At 30.5% G+C, this 18,892-nt stretch overlaps 1 protein-coding gene across 4 annotated transcripts in view; it reads left to right on the top strand.

The window, feature by feature from the left end:
* Snrk (SNF related kinase) overlaps positions 1-18,892 on the top strand; it is a 196,611-nt gene that overhangs the window by 168,688 nt on the left and 9,031 nt on the right. For all 4 annotated transcript variants that reach the window (XM_075369915.1, XM_075369913.1, XM_075369914.1 and 1 more), the window contains 5 exons: positions 1,730-1,933; positions 2,838-2,942; positions 5,013-5,130; positions 13,729-13,917; positions 17,568-18,450. In XM_075369915.1, coding sequence (XP_075226030.1) covers positions 1,730-1,933; positions 2,838-2,942; positions 5,013-5,130; positions 13,729-13,917; positions 17,568-18,428 — 1,477 coding nt within the window. In that variant the 3' untranslated portion in view covers positions 18,429-18,450. The remainder of the gene's footprint in view (positions 1-1,729; positions 1,934-2,837; positions 2,943-5,012; positions 5,131-13,728; positions 13,918-17,567; positions 18,451-18,892) is intronic.

Here is an 18,892-nt window from a genome sequence, read left to right as displayed (position 1 = left end):
CTACAGAAAAGAGTTACCCACGTGAGACCAACCATCAAAGACAACTGGATGCTGCATCATGACAGTGCACCTTGTCACACTGCACTCTCAATTAATGAGTTTTTGACAAAGAAAGATGTTCCTTAACCATCTTATTCGCCTGATTTGAGTCCCTGCGACCTTTTCATGTTGCCGAATTTAAAAAAAAACCACCTCAAAGGACACCATTTTCGATCAGTAGAAACCTTTTAAAAAAACTGTAACGAACCATCTGAAGGATATTCCGGTTTCTGTCTTCTATCTGTTTCTATCTTGGAGCTCCTCATGCTGGAGTACCATCAAGAGGACGTTATGATTAGCCATTTGCAAGTAGGACACACTAAACTTACTCATAGACTTCCAATGAATCTAACTAATGTACTCATTTGTGTTCGTTCCAACTGCTAACTAATTGTACACTACATACTTGTGGACTGTGTGTCAGTTATGCGGTGTTGCATCAGAATTTTAAACTAGGGGCTAACATTCTAAATATCGTAGGGAACAATATGACCATGTTATTGAATGTCATGATTTTTAAGGCCATGCAACTGTATCCAAATATTTGATTATTCAATAAATGTCTTTCATCTATTTATGCCATTTGGTGTTTACCAGATGGTAATTTTGTTGATTTGTTAGATTTTTAATATTGCGTTTCATTGTGGTTTTATTTGACTTTTAGCATATGACATAGACATTTTATACCTAGCATGTGTTTTTACATACTGTTAATTTTTTAATTAATTTTCAATATTTTATTGCTTATTGTATTAATAATATTTTGTCGTGGTGCTGATAATGATATTTCTTTGTGCGTTCAGAAAAAGAGAAAAAACAACAGGCTTATGTCCATTTACAGCTACCTACATATAATTTTTTTATCATGTTTTATATAGGTCCCTATTAGCCAATCATTAGTCATTACTTTCAGTGCTAACATATTTCTCATGAAAAAACTTGTACCACTCGCAAGACTTTTTTTCATTACTGTTTCATCATGCTTTTCTAGTATGTTCTAGTAATGCCTGTAACAGTTTTTGAAGCAAAATGTAAAACTTCACATTTGTATGCTCTTAACAATTGATTTTTATCTATAATCCCACTTGCATATTATACAAATTCATAGGTGTTATTGGTGGGCAGGAAAGAAAAGTGATGCTGATCATAATGTTATTTAATGTACTACTAACATGAAACAACAATTTCCCAGTTATAATTATTATTTTAAGTAGAAAGTGTTAATCCTAAGAAATTTTGAAAATTACGTTTATATAATGGTAAATTATGTTTATATAATGAGTGAAATTTGCTATCCACATTTTTTTTTGTTTTGGTTTCCCCTATCCATTTCAGATGGTTTTACTCATGAGCGTTCACTCATTACCGATTAATTAAACTACTATTAATTTTAGCTGATTTTCTCCAGACTGAAATGGTTATCTGTTATTTCATTGTATTTCAGATTTCATTGTCTCAGGTACTTTAATACCTTACAGTTACGTGCAAAACATGAATCGCCCTCAAAAAAAATTCACCTCCCTTTGAGGTTTAGCTGAGAACATAACCAAAATGCAGCCATAATGGCTCATGAATCAACTCTCTTGCAATCTAACAAAGATTAAATTATGGATTTATTTTTGTTTTATAATTTTTTGCTTTTGTTATTTTATTATCATTTATTTATTGTGTGGAATTCATCTTTTTTCAGACTGATATCAAAAATGCTTGTTCGTGAGCCTGAAAAAAGATCAAAACTAGCAGAAATTGCTAGTGATCCTTGGCTTGAAATGGACAAACAAAATGATCTTGCAGTACCATTAATATCTCGGCATCATCTTTCAGAAGAAGACCATGCTCTTATTGTCCAAAAAATGGTCAATGGCAAAATAGCTACCAAAGAAGAAGTGCTTGAGTAAGTTCATCATGGTTATTTTATTTACAGTAAGTCTTAGTAATTCTCTCTTTTTTTATGCCGTTTACTGGCTGACAATATTTCTTTTAACATCTATGTCTTTTGAATAATTTTGCTATCAGCATTTCTGAAAATGAAAATTCATGATGGTTGATGTTTACATTGTCTGTTATAATTTAGTATGTAATTCAGATTAAACCTCCAAAAAAATAAATCCATCTTCAAAGCTTCTGAATGTATGTGTAATAACGTTATTTATAAATAGAGTAGAATTACTGAACTTAACAGACACTTTGATGCCGTTTTTGTTTTAATCATAGACGCAAAATATAAAAAATGTAAAGGATCTAGCAGACATTCTTTAGTATGTTAAAGAGGACATCTACTTGTAAAAATAGGTCCAAGCCTAATAATTGGGAAAAATGGTTTAAAAATTCAAAAGGACACAAAAGAAGAGTTGTGTATGAGAAAGTGAGATTGTTATAAAAAAATCAGTATTTTTTATTTTGAAATGCATAGTTTTATAAAGTCTGAATAATTTGTAATATTTTGTTTTTAGTTGTAAACCTATTTATTATTAATCTAGTATCTTGTAAGACAAAGTTGTATATTTTATAAATCTAAATAAACTGCTGTTATATACATCTATTAGCCAGTTTTGTTGATTAGGATTTCAGATCTATCAGAATGAGACAGTTACATGGATATTGCTTTGTTTTGTTAGTGTGATTAATGTTAAAATGAGTATAAATTCTTTACTCTTGAAACTGAAGTTTAATTTTACTGAATTAAGACTGGTCAATAAAGAATTCATCATTTTTGTGCATACATTTAAAAGTACACCACATTGAATCTATTTTACATTTTGTTTGTGTGTAATTCAATATTTCTTTTAATTTTTCAGTGCACTTGATAGAAATGAATATAATCATATTACAGCTACCTACTTTCTGCTGGCAGAAAGAAAATTGAGATCTTTAGAACCTAAAGTGCAACCTAAACCTACTGGGTATGTATTATTAACCATAACAAATTATAAGATTTGTTAATATCATATAAAATTATTGTTTTTTGAATGTTTAACTTGAAACTGGACAAGACTAATGCCATACTGCAATTGGGTCTATGCCTATTGTTATAGGCAGTATTAGCTAAAATCATTAGAACTTGTTTAGCTTTATCTATTTTAATGATTTCCCACTTGTGGCATTTTTCCTTTAGTATCAAAAGCCAGTAAGAAAAACATTTTAAATTTCATGCCTGTAATTTTCTATGTATTTTTTAAGTAATGGCCTGTTTTTAATACAAATAAAACTAGTAAAGATATTGTCAAAAACATTATTATTTCACTCATTACTCTTTATACTCCTTTTCTACATAGTTACCTTTTTGTTTAAACATTTATCATAGCATTTTACTAAATTGTTTATGCCCATGTCATAGAAATCAGAATTGCCTGTAAAGACAGCCAGTCTTCTCAGTCTTTGTACTTCACTAAATCTAAAACTTCACCTCTTTTCAGAAGTGAAAACTGTTGTTTTCTCTTCTTCATCGGTGTGAAACCACTGACCGCCAAGAAACTCCTTCAGGTAGCAGAACAAGTGGTAATCGCACAAGGTGTCCAGGCTGTACAGCGGGTGATCATGCAGCAACAAAACTCCAGATCATGTTGATCAAAACAGTTGATCACATTGCTTATTCTAAGCTTCATCAAGGTGTCGCAGTACACAGCTGAGTTTATTGTTGTCCCTTTGGGCATAAAATCGACTAGCAGTACACTATGTTTATCCCAAAAAATAATTGCCATAATCGTGCGTGCATGTTGACATTGTTGTTTGGTTTTCACTTTGACTGGAGATGTTTGCCACCATTCCTCTGACTGCCTCTTTGATGCTGCAGTGATGTGAGAAACCCATGTCTCTTCCTCTGTCTCATTCCTCTTCCAAAGGTTCATCTCGTTCCTCACTGTATCAGGTCAAATCGGCTGTATCTGCTCACTGTATCAGGCACTAACTCCTTTTTTGATGTTCTTCAGAAAGGAGCCTGGGAACCCATCGCAAGCACAGTGTTTTGAACTTTAAGATTTCAGAAACGATTTTGTATAGCACTGACCTTGAAAGTTGTGAGAAAATGACAAAATGGAAATCGTGAATTGGCAGTCTTCACGAATTTTTGCGTCAACTTCGCGCACAGAATTGTCTGTGATTACAAAAGTTCAGTCCAATCGTGGTTCATCATGGCATTGTCCTGCCTGTCCTCAGTCTTATCCATTTTACACTCTTTGCTGTCACTCATTGAATTAGGACGAACATGAATTAAACATTCAGTTATTGACAACAGAAATAATGATAAATATATAAATTGCTTGGCATAGTACCTTGGTGTGTTAAAGGTACTAATTGGTATGTAAATCTAAAGGTGCACGTTCTAAGGTGCTATTTTTATATCATGTTTACTATTATTTTTCATTTTAATTAAATTAAAAATATTTGTAAATCATTAATAAAATTAATATGCCATGATAATTTTTAAAATATTTACTTCAGGTAAATGTTTTGTGATCTACTAGAAATTAGCCTGTAACCCACACATTTTTAGTAACATTGGTTAGGTTATTGATTGATGTTAGCTGTTCAATTGACATTTTGTTTTATTATTATATGGGAGTTTTTGTTGTATTGGCAGATTTTCACATAGTAGCAACTTTTTACATGTTTTTTATGTATTGTTATCCTATTTTACAATCTCCTTCCACCTCATTCCAGTTTATCTTCTGATATTTTCCGTGTTATATATTGTTCTTTTTCTGTATTGTCATGTCAAAGCTATTAATTTCTCAAATAATATGCTGTTTAGTTTTCCTTTTTCCACCCTACCGCTTGTAGAATTTTTACTTTTATTGACTTGCTCCCAGCATCTCCTTCCTGCTTGCACTTTCTATACAGGAAATATTTTCCATCCTTTCTCTAAAACTTCACATTGCTTTCATTCACTTTATTAGAACTGTCAATTAATTATTAATTAAAATTTGTATGAAAAATTACATTTTTATTTTTTTAAAATCTTTCTTTTATTACAGAAAAGTACCAACCTTAAAAGTTGAATCTTGTAAAGATAATGAGACATCACCAGTTCCTTCCACAAAAGTCAACCAGACATTATTAAGTATGGCTCGTTCACCTGGTGATGTTGCTCAGGTAATAAATGATTGTAATTATTCATTTTATTTACTCAGTACATTTATTTTTAACATTTACATATAATTATTTGATATTTAAATTCTTTTTAAAAATTAGTATAATTTTTTCTGTCACTCGGCAGTACATAATCTATGGAGGAGAGTATATTTATACTTTTAAGCTTTTTTTAATGTGTTTTTTTTTTTACATGTCAACAATTTGTATAAGCTATGCACAGACTAAAGATACCATTTATAATAACTAATAAAGATATACTAACATACATTAAATAAATAAATATACTTTTGAAACTAAACAAAATTTATATAACAAAAACAGGCAAAGTAATTAATACAGTTTTTTTGCCACTTTTGATTATATTATGAATCACATAATCATACATCTAAAGTAGTCAAATATCACATTATGAATGTTATATGCTTGGTGTAACATTCTTTGTGACATAAAAAGTAGAAATTTGAAAGACATTGCCTGAGACTCAAATCGTGCTACAATTCTTGAGAATTTGATTACAGGGTGTAGACAAGTATGCATATTCAAAAATTATTAATATTTTTATGTAAAGTTTAGGTTACAATTTTCTAGAAACTTCATCATTTATAAATTCTATTTGTGAAGTTATTTTTACTTCAAATAATAAATATTTATAAAATTAAAATAAGAAAGTATATTTTTATTGTATATAATTATTTTAAGTCTTAGAATAGATTTTCTCAAGGTTTATTTTTGACATATATCTTTTAATTCTAATGTGAAATAGTAATTGTTTTCTGTAGACCTTCAAGCCTTTAGAAATACATGACATTATTTTAATAAATATTGTGTTAATTCTACATTATCATTAGCCAGCTTTATTTAGTTACATAATGACTGATACCAGTTAAAGAATAATAGAGATGATACTTAAAGATGTTACATATAAAAATTTTAATCCAAATAAATATGTAAATTTTATTTCATTTGCACATACAAATGTGTTTAAAAATACTCCTACAACAGACAAGTGGTGAATTAGAGAGGTTTTACTTTTACTATACCTACACATTTTTGCATGTTTTTTTTTTAATGGTAGAACCTAATTAACCAGTTTTACACATTCAGATCTTTTAGTTGAGCATAAAGTTTGTTTTTCTATAAAAATTAAAGTTAACTTATCAGGCATTTATATAATTGTTTCAATGATTCTAATCATTTTATTTAATACAAAAACTTTTGTTAGTGTCAAATTAGTATTTACTGAATGCACAGTTTTTTAACATAATAAACATATCTGAGCTACAAATTTCAAACTGTATGTTAGAAGGGTATGTATTGTTTTTTGTTTTTTTTATTACTTTTATGTATAATTTATTTTTTATAACTTTAATATACATTTAGATAATAAATATTTGATTTCAGTTAAGAAAAAATACTAATAAAATAATTTATCTCGCAGATTTGTTTAGGCCTTGAAAAACTATTAAATTTTAATTAAAAATAAATGAAGAAATTTTATGCTTATGAATAATATTGTCATGAGATGCTAAATAATCAAAATGTTCAGAAAGACTATTCCACCTGTTTTTACCGGATTTTATTAAATTAAAATAAATCAACTAACACTTATTAAATTCATGATGGTAATGTAAGTCTCTCTGATCAGGCCGATTGCTTTTAATTTAAATAACTTAAATTGCTTTTCTTTTTTTAATTTTGAGTCAGTGTTTCTCAACCTGGGGTTCGCAAAATTAGTCTACAGTTTACACGTAAACAATATTGAAATCATTTTATGCGAAAAAAACCATTTATTATAAACATGTTACTTACATTTATAAGTACACATGTAAAGAAAATAAATAATGAGATGGTTGTGTTTGTTTTTCATTTAAAAGTTTCTCCATAAGTGGATCTATGTCAGAAACAATTTATTTTCAAGTAATGAATGACGATTCCTATATTTAGTTTTTAGCGCAACCATAGATGAAAAACTCTTTTCACAGAAGTAAGACATGGTGAAAGGTATTAATCTTTTCAATGCTTCTGTGACTAAATTTCCATACACACTTGTGACTAAATTTCCATACACACTTCCAAGTGCAAGCCAAAAAATATCTAAATCTTCAGATGTGAGCCAGTTGTGAATCTCAACTGGTAACTTAGCTGCTGCAACAGTGTTTTCACTAAATAGATTGAGTACCCATCTCTTCGAGAAATCATTTTTATCTTCCAGGAAATACTCCGCCAGCTCAATTTTTAGCTCATGCAAATGCATCTTCATGCTATCTAAACTGTGGTTAATAACTGTGTGTCTTCTTCATCCAAATTTTTCTTAATATAATCAAAAGAGAGTAGAAACATAACATTTTTGGTTTTAAGGCAAATAATCCAGATATCAAGCTTCTGAATGAAAGCATGAACTTTGTCTGATGTTAATAAAATGTTTTTACCACGTCCTTATAAATTCACATTCAAGTAGTTTAAATGCAAAAATACATCAGCTAAGTAAACCAACAGCAACATATACTAATTATTCTGTAAAAAAAAAGAAAATTTCATTGGCATTTGTTTGTTCTGGAATTATTAATTCATTTTGCAATTCCAGTAACCAGGTTAACAGTTTCCCCTACAATAACCACCTGACTTGTATCGAAAAGAAGAGATTTTTTTGTTTTTGTCCATTTCAATGCATTGTTTAGTAAACAGCTTATTCTTTTTAATGATCAATTTTTAATAAAATTAACCGTCTTTACAAAGAATTTGTTTGAGATATTCCGGCATATTTTTTGTATGAAGGGCATGTTTGTGAAGGAAGCAGTGCGTCTTCTGTTCTGCCCTTGGTATAAGACGATCTTTGAATTTTTTCAGAAATCCCCTGTTCTTTCCTGTTATCGCCTTTGCACCACCATTATGTATACTGCAATACACTTTGTCCAATCTATGTTATAGTTTTTAGTAGCTTCATAAAAGACATTGTCCTGTTGCATGAACAAATATTGAATTGCAAAACAACATATTTTCTTTGATTGATCTTTCCCCGTTGCATTCACATCTCACAAAACATAAGAACTGAGAAAGATTTACCACATTTATTGATTCATCAAATTGAATACTAAAAAATTCACTAAACCTCACTTGCTGAATTATCTGATCATGAACATTCGCAGTCATGTCATCAGTTCACCTTGTTGTTGTGTCGTTAGAAACCCAAATATTTTTCAGTTTTTTTGCTTCTTCCACATGTATTAAAACACTGACCATATCAAATGCAGCAGGCAATATGAGGTTTTCTACAATTGTATGGGTTTGGACATCTTAGCCATAGCTAAGATCATACCTATATGAGCATCATACCTCATAAGGTATGATGCCTCAAATGTACTTTTATCAATATGGCTTGATTTACAAATAGAAACTTGTTGATTTCTCACAGTTGTAGTTTTCTTTTAAAAAATTCCAAGGGTTTGCTTTTATGATCCATATGTTTAGTTTCAAAGTGTCAAATTAGTTGTGATGGCTTCATGCTTCATTGCAGAGGACTTGAAAACAAACAACGCACTGTGGCTTTCCATCCAATGAGGGAAAACCATAACTCCAGCTAAAACTTTAATTTAAATAACTGTCATTGTACAATCTTGTCTTTTTACCAATTGATTCACTGGATCTAGATGGCTGACTTTGTTTATTCATAAATTTATCCATTTTGCATAAGAATTTAATTTGGGGAAAAAAACAGTTACACCATTTGATCATACACCAAAAATTGAAACTTGCATAATTATTATTATTATTGTTATTTTCAGTGAAACTAGACTGATATTCTGCAATTCCTTACACCTCTTTTATATGCTGAGAGTGTGATTCGTTTAAACGCATCATTTGCATGTTTGAACATGACTTTCTCACAGCAGATATTATGCAAGCAGACCAAATTACAAGGAACATGTACACATCAAGTTGGAAGCTGTAAATTGCTCATGTTTGTATACTTCATATGTGCTGTTTCATACCCATTGCTATCAACGCAGCTAAATAGTTTTAACTAGGCTTCATTGGGTTGCGGTTAGGGATCACAAAATATTCATCTTTTTTTTTTTTTACTTTTTGGGATTGTGTAATATTATTCATTATATTACTATTTGGGAGTCGTATAACTAAACAGGTTGAGATCACTGTTTTAAGTAAAATTATTATTTTTCAATATTCACTAACTGAACTCATCAAGGAAACCTTTTCGATTTTTAAGCATATTTAAAGTCTACATAGACTGCAAAGGTAATTTTTGGCTTAAAGCATCTTTTTTTTTTCAATATTATAAATCAGCAATTTTTGTTCATTTGTTTTATTGCCAAAATCAAAATTTCATTTTGAGTTGATCTGTATCTGGGTAGAGTAATTGAAAATGTTGAGAGATTTATGAACACTGTTATTAGAAACTGCAACTACCTGCCACACACTAGTTTGTAATATTAATGTATTGATTTTTTATTTTAGAATATGTTTATTCTTAATTTTTTATACATATTACAGAAAACATTTTCTAAACTGAAGTCAGTATTAGCTGGAAAATGCTATAATGAATGCTCATTGCCAAAGAATATTACAAGAGTGCAGAAATAAATTGTTGAATTTGTTTCATTTACTTTCTTACATAACTAAAACAAAAAAATAGAAAGATACTTGCATTCTTTTAATTTCATTTCATAATACTGATTTAAACGAGTAAAAAGATCTTATAGCAGTTGAGTATAGTAGTGAACTATTTTTCTGACAAAAAGATTATTTTTTTTTTTGTCTTCAGTCATTCAACTGGTTTGATGCAGCTCCCCAAGATTCCCTATCTAGTGCTAGTCGTTTCATTTCAGTATACCCTCTACATCCTACATCCCCAACAATTTGTTTTACATACTCCAAACGTGGCCTGCCTACACAATTTTTCCCTTCTACCTGTCCTTCCAATATTAAAGCGACTATTCCAGGATGCCTTAGTATGTGGCCTATAAGTCTGTCTCTTCTTTTAACTATATTTTTCCAAATGCTTCTTTCTTCATCTATTTGCCGCAATACCTCTTCATTTGTCACTTTATCCACCCATCTGATTTTTAACATTCTCCTATAGCACCACATTTCAAAAGCTTCTAATCTTTTCTTCTCAGATACTCCGATTGTCCAAGTTTCACCTCCATATAAAGCGACACTCCAAACATACACTTTCAAAAATCTTTTCCTGACATTTAAATTAATTTTTGATGTAAACAAATTATATTTCTTACTGAAGGCTCGTTTAGCTTGTGCTATTCGGCATTTTATATCGCTCCTGCTTCGTCCATCTTTAGTAATTTTACTTCCCAAATAACAAAATTCTTCTACCTCCATAATCTTTTCTCCTCCTATTTTCACATTCAGTGGTCCATCTTTGTTATTTCTACTACATTTCATTACTTTTGTTTTGTTCTTGTTTATTTTCATGCGATAGTTCTTGCGTAGGACTTCATCTATGCCGTTCATTGTTTCTTCTAAATCCTTTTTACTCTCGGCTAGAATTACTATATCATCAGCAAATCGTAGCATCTTTATCTTTTCACCTTGTACTGTTACTCCGAATCTAAATTGTTCTTTAAAATCATTAACTGCTAGTTCCATGTAAAGATTAAGAAGTAACGGAGATAGGGAACATCCTTGTCGGACTCCCTTTCTTATTAGGGCTTCTTTCTTATGTTCTTCAATTGTTATTGTTGCTGTTTGGTTCCTGTACATGTTAGCAATTGTTCTTCTATCTCTGTATTTGAACCCTAATTTTTTTAAAATGCTGAACATTTTATTCCAGTCTACGTTATCGAAAGCCTTTTCTAGGTCTATAAACGCCAAGTATGTTGGTTTGTTTTTCTTTAATCTTCCTTCTACTATTAATCTGAGGCCTAAAATTGCTTCCCTTGTCCCTATACTTTTCCTGAAACCAAATTGGTCTTCTCCTAACACTTCTTCCACTCTCCTCTCAATTCTTCTGTATAAAATTCTAGTTAAGATTTTTGATGCATGACTAGTTAAACTAATTGTTCTATATTCTTCACATTTATCTGCCCCTGCTTTCTTTGGTATCATAACTATAACACTTTTTTTGAAGTCTGACGGAAATTCCCCTTTTTCATAAATATTACACACCAGTTTGTATAATCTATCAATCGCTTTCTCACCTGCACTGCGCAGTAATTCTACAGGTATTCCGTCTATTCCAGGAGCCTTTCTGCCATTTAAATCTTTTAATGCCCTCTTAAATTCAGATCTCAGTATTGTTTCTCCCATTTCATCCTCCTCAACTTCCTCTTCTTCCTCTATAACACCATTTTCTAATTCATTTCCTCCGTATAACTCTTCAATATATTCCACCCATCTATCGACTTTACCTTTCGTATTATATATTGGTGTACCATCTTTGTTTAACACATTATTAGATTTTAATTTATGTACTAGAGCTGCTGCCCTCTTTCAGGAATCATTCCTTAGTCTGGCTCTCAAACAGATACCTCTCCGATATGGTTGCACCTTCGGTCCAGCTACTCTGTATCCCTGAGCACTGAAGCCCCCTCACCAACGGCAAGGTCTCATGATTCATAGAGGAGGCTTAAAAAGATTAATACATTAATAAAACAATGTGTTCATATTCAGAATGTTTGCTTTATAAATGTGGTTATATGATTGGGAAAAATTTAGCTACTACATATTAGGTGGTAAATAACCTATTTCCATAGGGTAAAAGGTTATACTTCAGATTTCAGAAATATAACAATCCAGTAGATATAAAAATCCAAAAATTTACTTCACATAAGCTTATATTTTGAGCTTATTATTTCAGTTCAGTATGATGCATTCAAAAGTGTGTACGTTCTTTACTATATCTCCCCTTTAACTATATCTCCCCTTTATTATTTTCCACTATGCACCTATTTTTGAAAATCTTTCTCTTGGTGATATTTAAAAATTTTTTTGATTTTGTTTGAGCAATCCAGTTTTCATTCTTGTGGATTTGATTATATGTAAAAAATAAATTAACCTATTTTATCTATAAAATTTTTATTTATAAAATAAAAGGATCGTTATAAGTATTCAACAATTTTTTATTAGGTCATGAAATAAATATAAAAAATTTTCTTGAACCTTAAAATGGTAGGTAAACTAAAAGTGAATAAAATAATTTTTAAGAAACATTAACTTGTTTAGTGTAACAAGCAGATATTACATTTTGTGAGTGAAGCGAAAAGAAAAAGAAGTTGCATCCATTCTCTTTGTTCTACCTGTTATTTCATTTTAAATGATAGTTTTGGAACATGTGACTAGATCTTTGATTGTTGCTAAATCTGTTGATTAAAACCTAATAAATTGTTCCTGAAGTAAATTGATTTTAAATGAAATAATTTGAAAAAACCGTCTTAATAGAGTATACATTGTTTATTTTGTATAAAATAAAAAATTATAATTTTTTATTTTCATTGTACTTAAATAATTCTTGATTTATGTAGAAGGGATTTGATGAACTTTTTGTGGCCAGATATACCTTTCCTGACACAACTTCTCAAAGGATGCTAATATCACCTGACATTAATGAATTTTCATCTGTTACTTACAGCACACACTACGTAATTTTTGTATTACTTAGATTACGTCAAGTGTTACTCAGATTATACATACGATTCCAAGACTTTAAGTATCATAAGTAAGGTTTGTTAATTCTGTTTTTGAGAATGGTTAAGCCGTGTGTAGGTTGGACGTTGTCAGTATTTTGATCTTACTCATAACTTGCTGGATAAAGGAATTTATAGGTGCATCCATATAACAAGTGAGATATTTAATGTAATTTTGGCATTGTATAATGATCTCTTGCCTCCCACCATTTTTATCATTCTGTAAAGGTTTTTTTTTTCAAAAAGTTGTAACAGAAAAATGTGTATTGTAATATGTATTTTAGTAGCAGGTCAATGTTTTTCAGAATTTAAGTATAACATATATGTGGTGGTACAATATAGGAGATATAGACTGTTTTCCAATTTATGTTTTTGGAATAGAACAAGGTATTCAAATCTACATTATTCACCAACCATGGTACAAAAGATTATACACGGTGGTAGTTATATGGGCCTGGCTATATTAACGCTATCATTTTATTAGATAAGAATTGCTACTTTTTCTTCAGATTTCAGTATTAACATTGGTGATTTATATAGTGTTCAAATTTACAGTGATATATTTTATAAATACATAGATTGTAAATCATTTATTATTATCTGTCTAGTTGTATGGCATTGTAAAATATATGTATCCTTGAATACAAAAGTGATGTGTGAAATTTTGTGTATCTGTGCTTACATCATAATTGCCATCTAGAGATTAACATTGGCAAAAATAAATTGATAACTGAGTAACTAAACTAAGAGTTACTAGTGTAACTTTTAGAGTGTAATTACTGTGACACTTATTACATTGTGCGTAGTTATAATTGTGCATTGAATGTTCATTAAATACCATATTTAATTTCTGAGGTAATTCTAAAAACTTATTTCACTCATTTGCATGAATGTATTTTTAACACATAAAAGTACAAACTATACTAAATCACTTGCACAGAGAACAAGAAAATGCAGCATAGTTGCAGAAGAAGAAGATGATGAAGAAGAAGGAGATGGAAGGTCTGATCTTTGCGGGGGAGGTAGTCATTCTTCATTGAATAGGAGAGGTTCACGGTCTGAAGGAAAACTACATCTTGCTGTTCAAGAATTAAGAAGAGAAGCTGTACCAATAAGCATTATTAGTGAAGTAAGCTATTAAGCTATTATTATTATTAGTGAAGTAAGTCATATTAAAATATAGATATAAGGTACTTCATATAAGAAATTAAAGTAAATGAAGTGTGTCGCTATGTTTTTTCTTCAGTTAAAAGAAAACCAGATTAAGCTACTCAGAAGCTATTACTTTTGCATGATATGCATAAATTTCTCTCAAAACAATAAGGTGTGTACAATTTTGATGAAATTTTATTATATTTATTGTTATTTTGAATACTTTACTTTTGCACTGCTTAATTTTTCACCAAATTTTTAAAAATTGATATTTATCCTTAATTTTTAAAAGTGACTATCTTTAAAAATGGATTCCTCAAAAAAATCCATAAATTTTTTGGCACAATTTAATTTAAATATGTTTAATTTTTTTCATATTTTAATGCTGTGGAGTATACCCCAAATTTAAAAAAAAATAGTTCTTTTTCAGCTTAATGCACTGTGTAAATTATTGCCTACTATTTCATAAATTTTAAAGTCTCATTTTAATGTAAAAACAAGTTTTTATTACAATCCATTCAAATATATAAAAATAAGTTCAAATCTATCTAAAAGAATTATTCCACATGTGGATACAGATCTCTGTTACAACGAACATAAATTATCTATAGTCTTTTAAAAAATTTTTTCTTTATTTTCTCCATCATTATTATTAATGAATTGTTATAGCACAATGGTGTGTGTGTGTGTGTGTGTGTGTGTGTGTGTGTGTGTGTGTGTGTGTGTGTGTGTGTGTGTGTGTGTGTGTGTGTGTGTGTGTGCGTGTGTGTGTGTGTGTGTGTGTGTGTGTAGGAGGGGGTGTGTCATTTTGTTTTGTAAAGTATTTTCTTGTAAAGATTAAAAAATATAATTAAAAAATGTGAAGTAAATTTACATATTCCTGCATTTGAGTTGAAGCTCAATCTCTATTGGGATTGTAATCTCTTTATGCTGTTTCTCTGTATTCATTTCCATATTTTTATCAAGGTGTCTCAATCTTGTATTTATTATGAATAGATTTCCTCTTATTGGCATATTTTTTTTTACAGATCTCCATATTTAAATTTTAAAAAACTGATCTAAAAAATAAGACCTTTTCATTTCTGTAAATTTAGACCTTTTTAATTTGGCATTTACTTCAAAAAGTCAACATTTAAAGAACAATAGAAACAGTATGATTTTTTGTAATTGGTTCTATTTCTTTAAGGTGCTAATTTGGTTTATGTTCATTAAAAGAGAAGTGATTTTACATATATTATTTATAAGTGCATGGGCTATTTTTTTCTTCATTTTAACTAATACCTTATGGAAAAAAGAAATATAATGAACATTTAAAATTCAATGTTTGAACCTAGAGTTAATTTTTATTTATTAAAAGTAGCTCATTAAAGATGATAAAGGGAAAATAAAATGTCCGTACTCCATTTCATTGTTCTGTTACAATTTTATTACCTCTAATATTGGATACAGTATTGTTGGATGGATATTTGACTTGCAGTTTATTTGTATTAATTCCATCAACTGAAGATGTTATTCTTCAGCATTGTGCAGAAATATTTTATTTTATAATATGAAGTTAAATAACTTTTTCTAATTAATATATTAATTGTTCATTTATATCGAATGCATTACAAAACAGCACAATAACAAAATGCAAAAAATTCTGGACAAACAATTATTGTTATATGGGGTAATGTGAGCAACTTAAAATCAAACCGCACCAAGTTAAACTGCTTAATGCTGCTTCCACTAGTGCCACTTTTGGTTGTCTACATTGTTACTCTTGTCAGTCATAAACTGTTCATGCTTCAGTGCACTATAGTTTTGCTCTTTCCAGTTATATTTTTCTAAAGTGTCTTATTCAATCAAAGAAACAGTTACTATAGTGGAAGCTTTATGTGGATTCTGAATCCTTTCAAGAAACGTGTCAAATATTCGTGGAAACATTTTTTAATGCCACTGTCCCTCTAAAGAGTAGCATTCATGATTTGGTTTAAAAAAATGCCATACAATTGATTCAGTTTCAAATGCAAAACAAAATAGGCAGCCTTCCATTATGACTCCAGAGGCCATAGCAGATATTCAAACAAGAATTTCTGCCTGTTCAAAAAAACTTATCACAACAAAGTAGTCTAAAATGCACATCTTTCTGTAAGTTACGTCATGATTTAAATTTGAAATCATATCTTGTAACAACTTAAGATAACAGACAACTGAAACTGGCTTCTCAAAAATATTGTCGATGGACAGATGAACTCGATGCTGTATTTCATCTCAGATAAGGCACATTTTGTTTCATTTATCTGGTCATGTTAATTTGCACAACACCAGATCTTGGATGATTGGTAATCCTTACCAGATGTTTGAGCATGCTCATCATGATGAAAAAAATCAATGTCTGGTGTAATGTTTCTGTAAAATAGTGAGGCCAGTATTTTTAACCAGATTTTTCAAATGAATTTAAAAATGTATCATACAGTTTTTTTAAAAATTCTGGGCTCAGTTAAAAGATCATTAAACAAAGTATGGCTTCTTCTAATAAGATGGAGTAGTGAGTCGCATGTGTTGTAACGATACATGTTGCATATATTTAGTTTGTAATAGTATATTTTAAGTTGCTCATGCTATACTTTCTGTTATAAATTCATTTGAAACAGAATGAACTAAACTAAGAAACAACAAACTAAAAAAGTTAGGAAAGCTACTACTGGAGAAAAAAAATGAATAAAAGAAAACTCCTGAAATATAAAAAAAACAATAGCAAGGAAAAGGAGATGAAAAAGCAAAGGCAGAAAATGATAGGACTGGAAGAGATATAGAAGAAAAGTAGAGAAATGTAAACTTTAACGGACCCAGAATGAGTTGATTACACTGTCTGTACTGAGGGGCTTTGTAAGAAGTCACCTAGCTGCAACTATATTGGAAACTGTATTATAAAAAAGATATTTAGTTAGGCTGAAGTACATGGTAAATTAGAAAAATTTGCTGAAGTGTCACTGGATGCAAATCTTTGATATCTGAAGTATTCTAGCGTGCCATACAAAAAAATCAGTATTGGTAATTTGATAATAAAATAAATTTGAATAGAAAAAATATGCTTGAAAATTCTTCTTCTTCTAAACTTTTCATTTCCTCAATCATTATTCCTTACTTCTTACAAAGCCCCTCACTGCAGTGTAATCAACTCGTTCTGGGTCCTTTAAAGTTTACATTTCTCTACCTTTCTTCCACATCTCTTCCAGTCGTATCATTTTTTCTGCTTTTGCTTTTTCATCTCCTTTTCTTTGCTATTGTTTTTTTTCATATTTCAGGAGTCTTGTTTTTGTAAATCCATTTTCCTTTATCCTATTCTATTTCCTGAAGTTTTATTCCCTGATGAATCATGATACTCTAAGAGGAATATAGCTCTTCCTCTGATAGGATCAGACTCCTTCTTTAAATCCCATTACGCCAAGCAGAGGTCACAGTGAGTCAAATCTATCACATGGTAATAACAAGTGTTCCCACCCTAATCTTTTACAGGCTTTGCCTTATTGTGTTAAAGATATATTTTGTGTTTTTTTTATACTACAACATTGACATAATTATGTAACTTATTTTCTATTCTAATAAAGTAAATCACTTTAATTCAATTTTCTCCTATTACAGGCCTCCACAGCTCCTGGTCCACTCCATCCTGGAACACATAATATAGTCCGACCGATAAAAACATTACCGGCTCCATTGCCTACTGCCCAGAGCTCTCCACAGATCGGTTTGCAAGAAATAAATGAAGATGGTTCTACAAAATCTCCAGGAAGTAGAGGATTTGTCGGTTATGAACAGCGTAGAGGAAAATTTAGAAAAACGCGAACAGCATCTTGCAGTTCTTCAGATGCCAGTGATGAAGATTCTGAGGGAAGAAAGAAAAGAGGAAGCACAAAATCATTGCATAGAGGGCGTGATTCACAAGATCCGGGAGGTAATGATGGTGCTGGTGGTACTGGAAGTAATCCACCCCAGGGTGGATCGGGTTCTGCAGGTGGACTCGATAATGGTACAACACAGAGTAAAGAACTGGATGGAACAGCAGGGGGTAGTCAGAATACTACTTCGACCAGCAGTAGGAGACAATGTATTAATGGTAGGCATAGAAGGAGAGCAGGAGAAACAAGGTTAAGAGAAAGTCAGTCATTAAATAGAATAACAGAAGTCCAAGAAGCTGAAGCTCCTGCTTCACCAAAAGCTCCTCCTCCTTCTCCAACACCGTCACCAGCAGAACCATCTAGTGATATAAGAAAACAAAATGGAAAAAGAAATGCTCTTATTGGACGATACCTGAACTTGCAAAGGAAACTCTGTTTACCAATTTGGGGTAAAGGTAGAATGTATAAGACACAATCATGTGCAGAAGTGCCACGAAAAGATATAAATCAGAACTTAGGATCAGCGGCTGTTGCTGTTGCCGCTTCTATTGGCATGTGTCATCTGCACATGGGTGAAAGCAATAAATGTTGCAATCTCTGCTGACAACAGCAGTCTCCCTCAGTTGGTAATTATATTTATGTTTTACTTTATATTTGCATATTCATATATACAATACAGATTGTAAGTATTATTACGCAAAACATCAGTCTGCTGGACACACACTACTAAATTTTTATATTTATTTTTGAAAACGGTATTCTTTTATTGTTACTTGGAAGTTGAAATTTGCAGGTTCAAGTAAAATGAAGCTACCAAAATATTTTTTGACTGTAAATGTAAATAAACTATTTATTTCTGAGATAAATGCAAAGTTACTGGATGTTTTGATGACTAATTGATTCTTGCTAAATCCATTAGCAAATAATTTACTTGGAGCCAATAAATGGAATTTTTTTTAATATATTTTTTATGGTGAAGAAAAATCATTGTATTAACAATCATGCTAAACATTTTCGGTGTTTAATAAGCTTATGAGAAGGCTATTTACAATACTAATTTTCAAAGAG

This window comes from Lycorma delicatula, chromosome 6 (genome assembly GCF_047948215.1).
Source record: "Lycorma delicatula isolate Av1 chromosome 6, ASM4794821v1, whole genome shotgun sequence".
Taxonomy (NCBI): domain Eukaryota; kingdom Metazoa; phylum Arthropoda; class Insecta; order Hemiptera; family Fulgoridae; genus Lycorma; species Lycorma delicatula.
The sequence above is the reverse complement of the archived record's forward strand: the minus strand, read 5'-3'. Positions and strand labels throughout refer to the sequence as shown.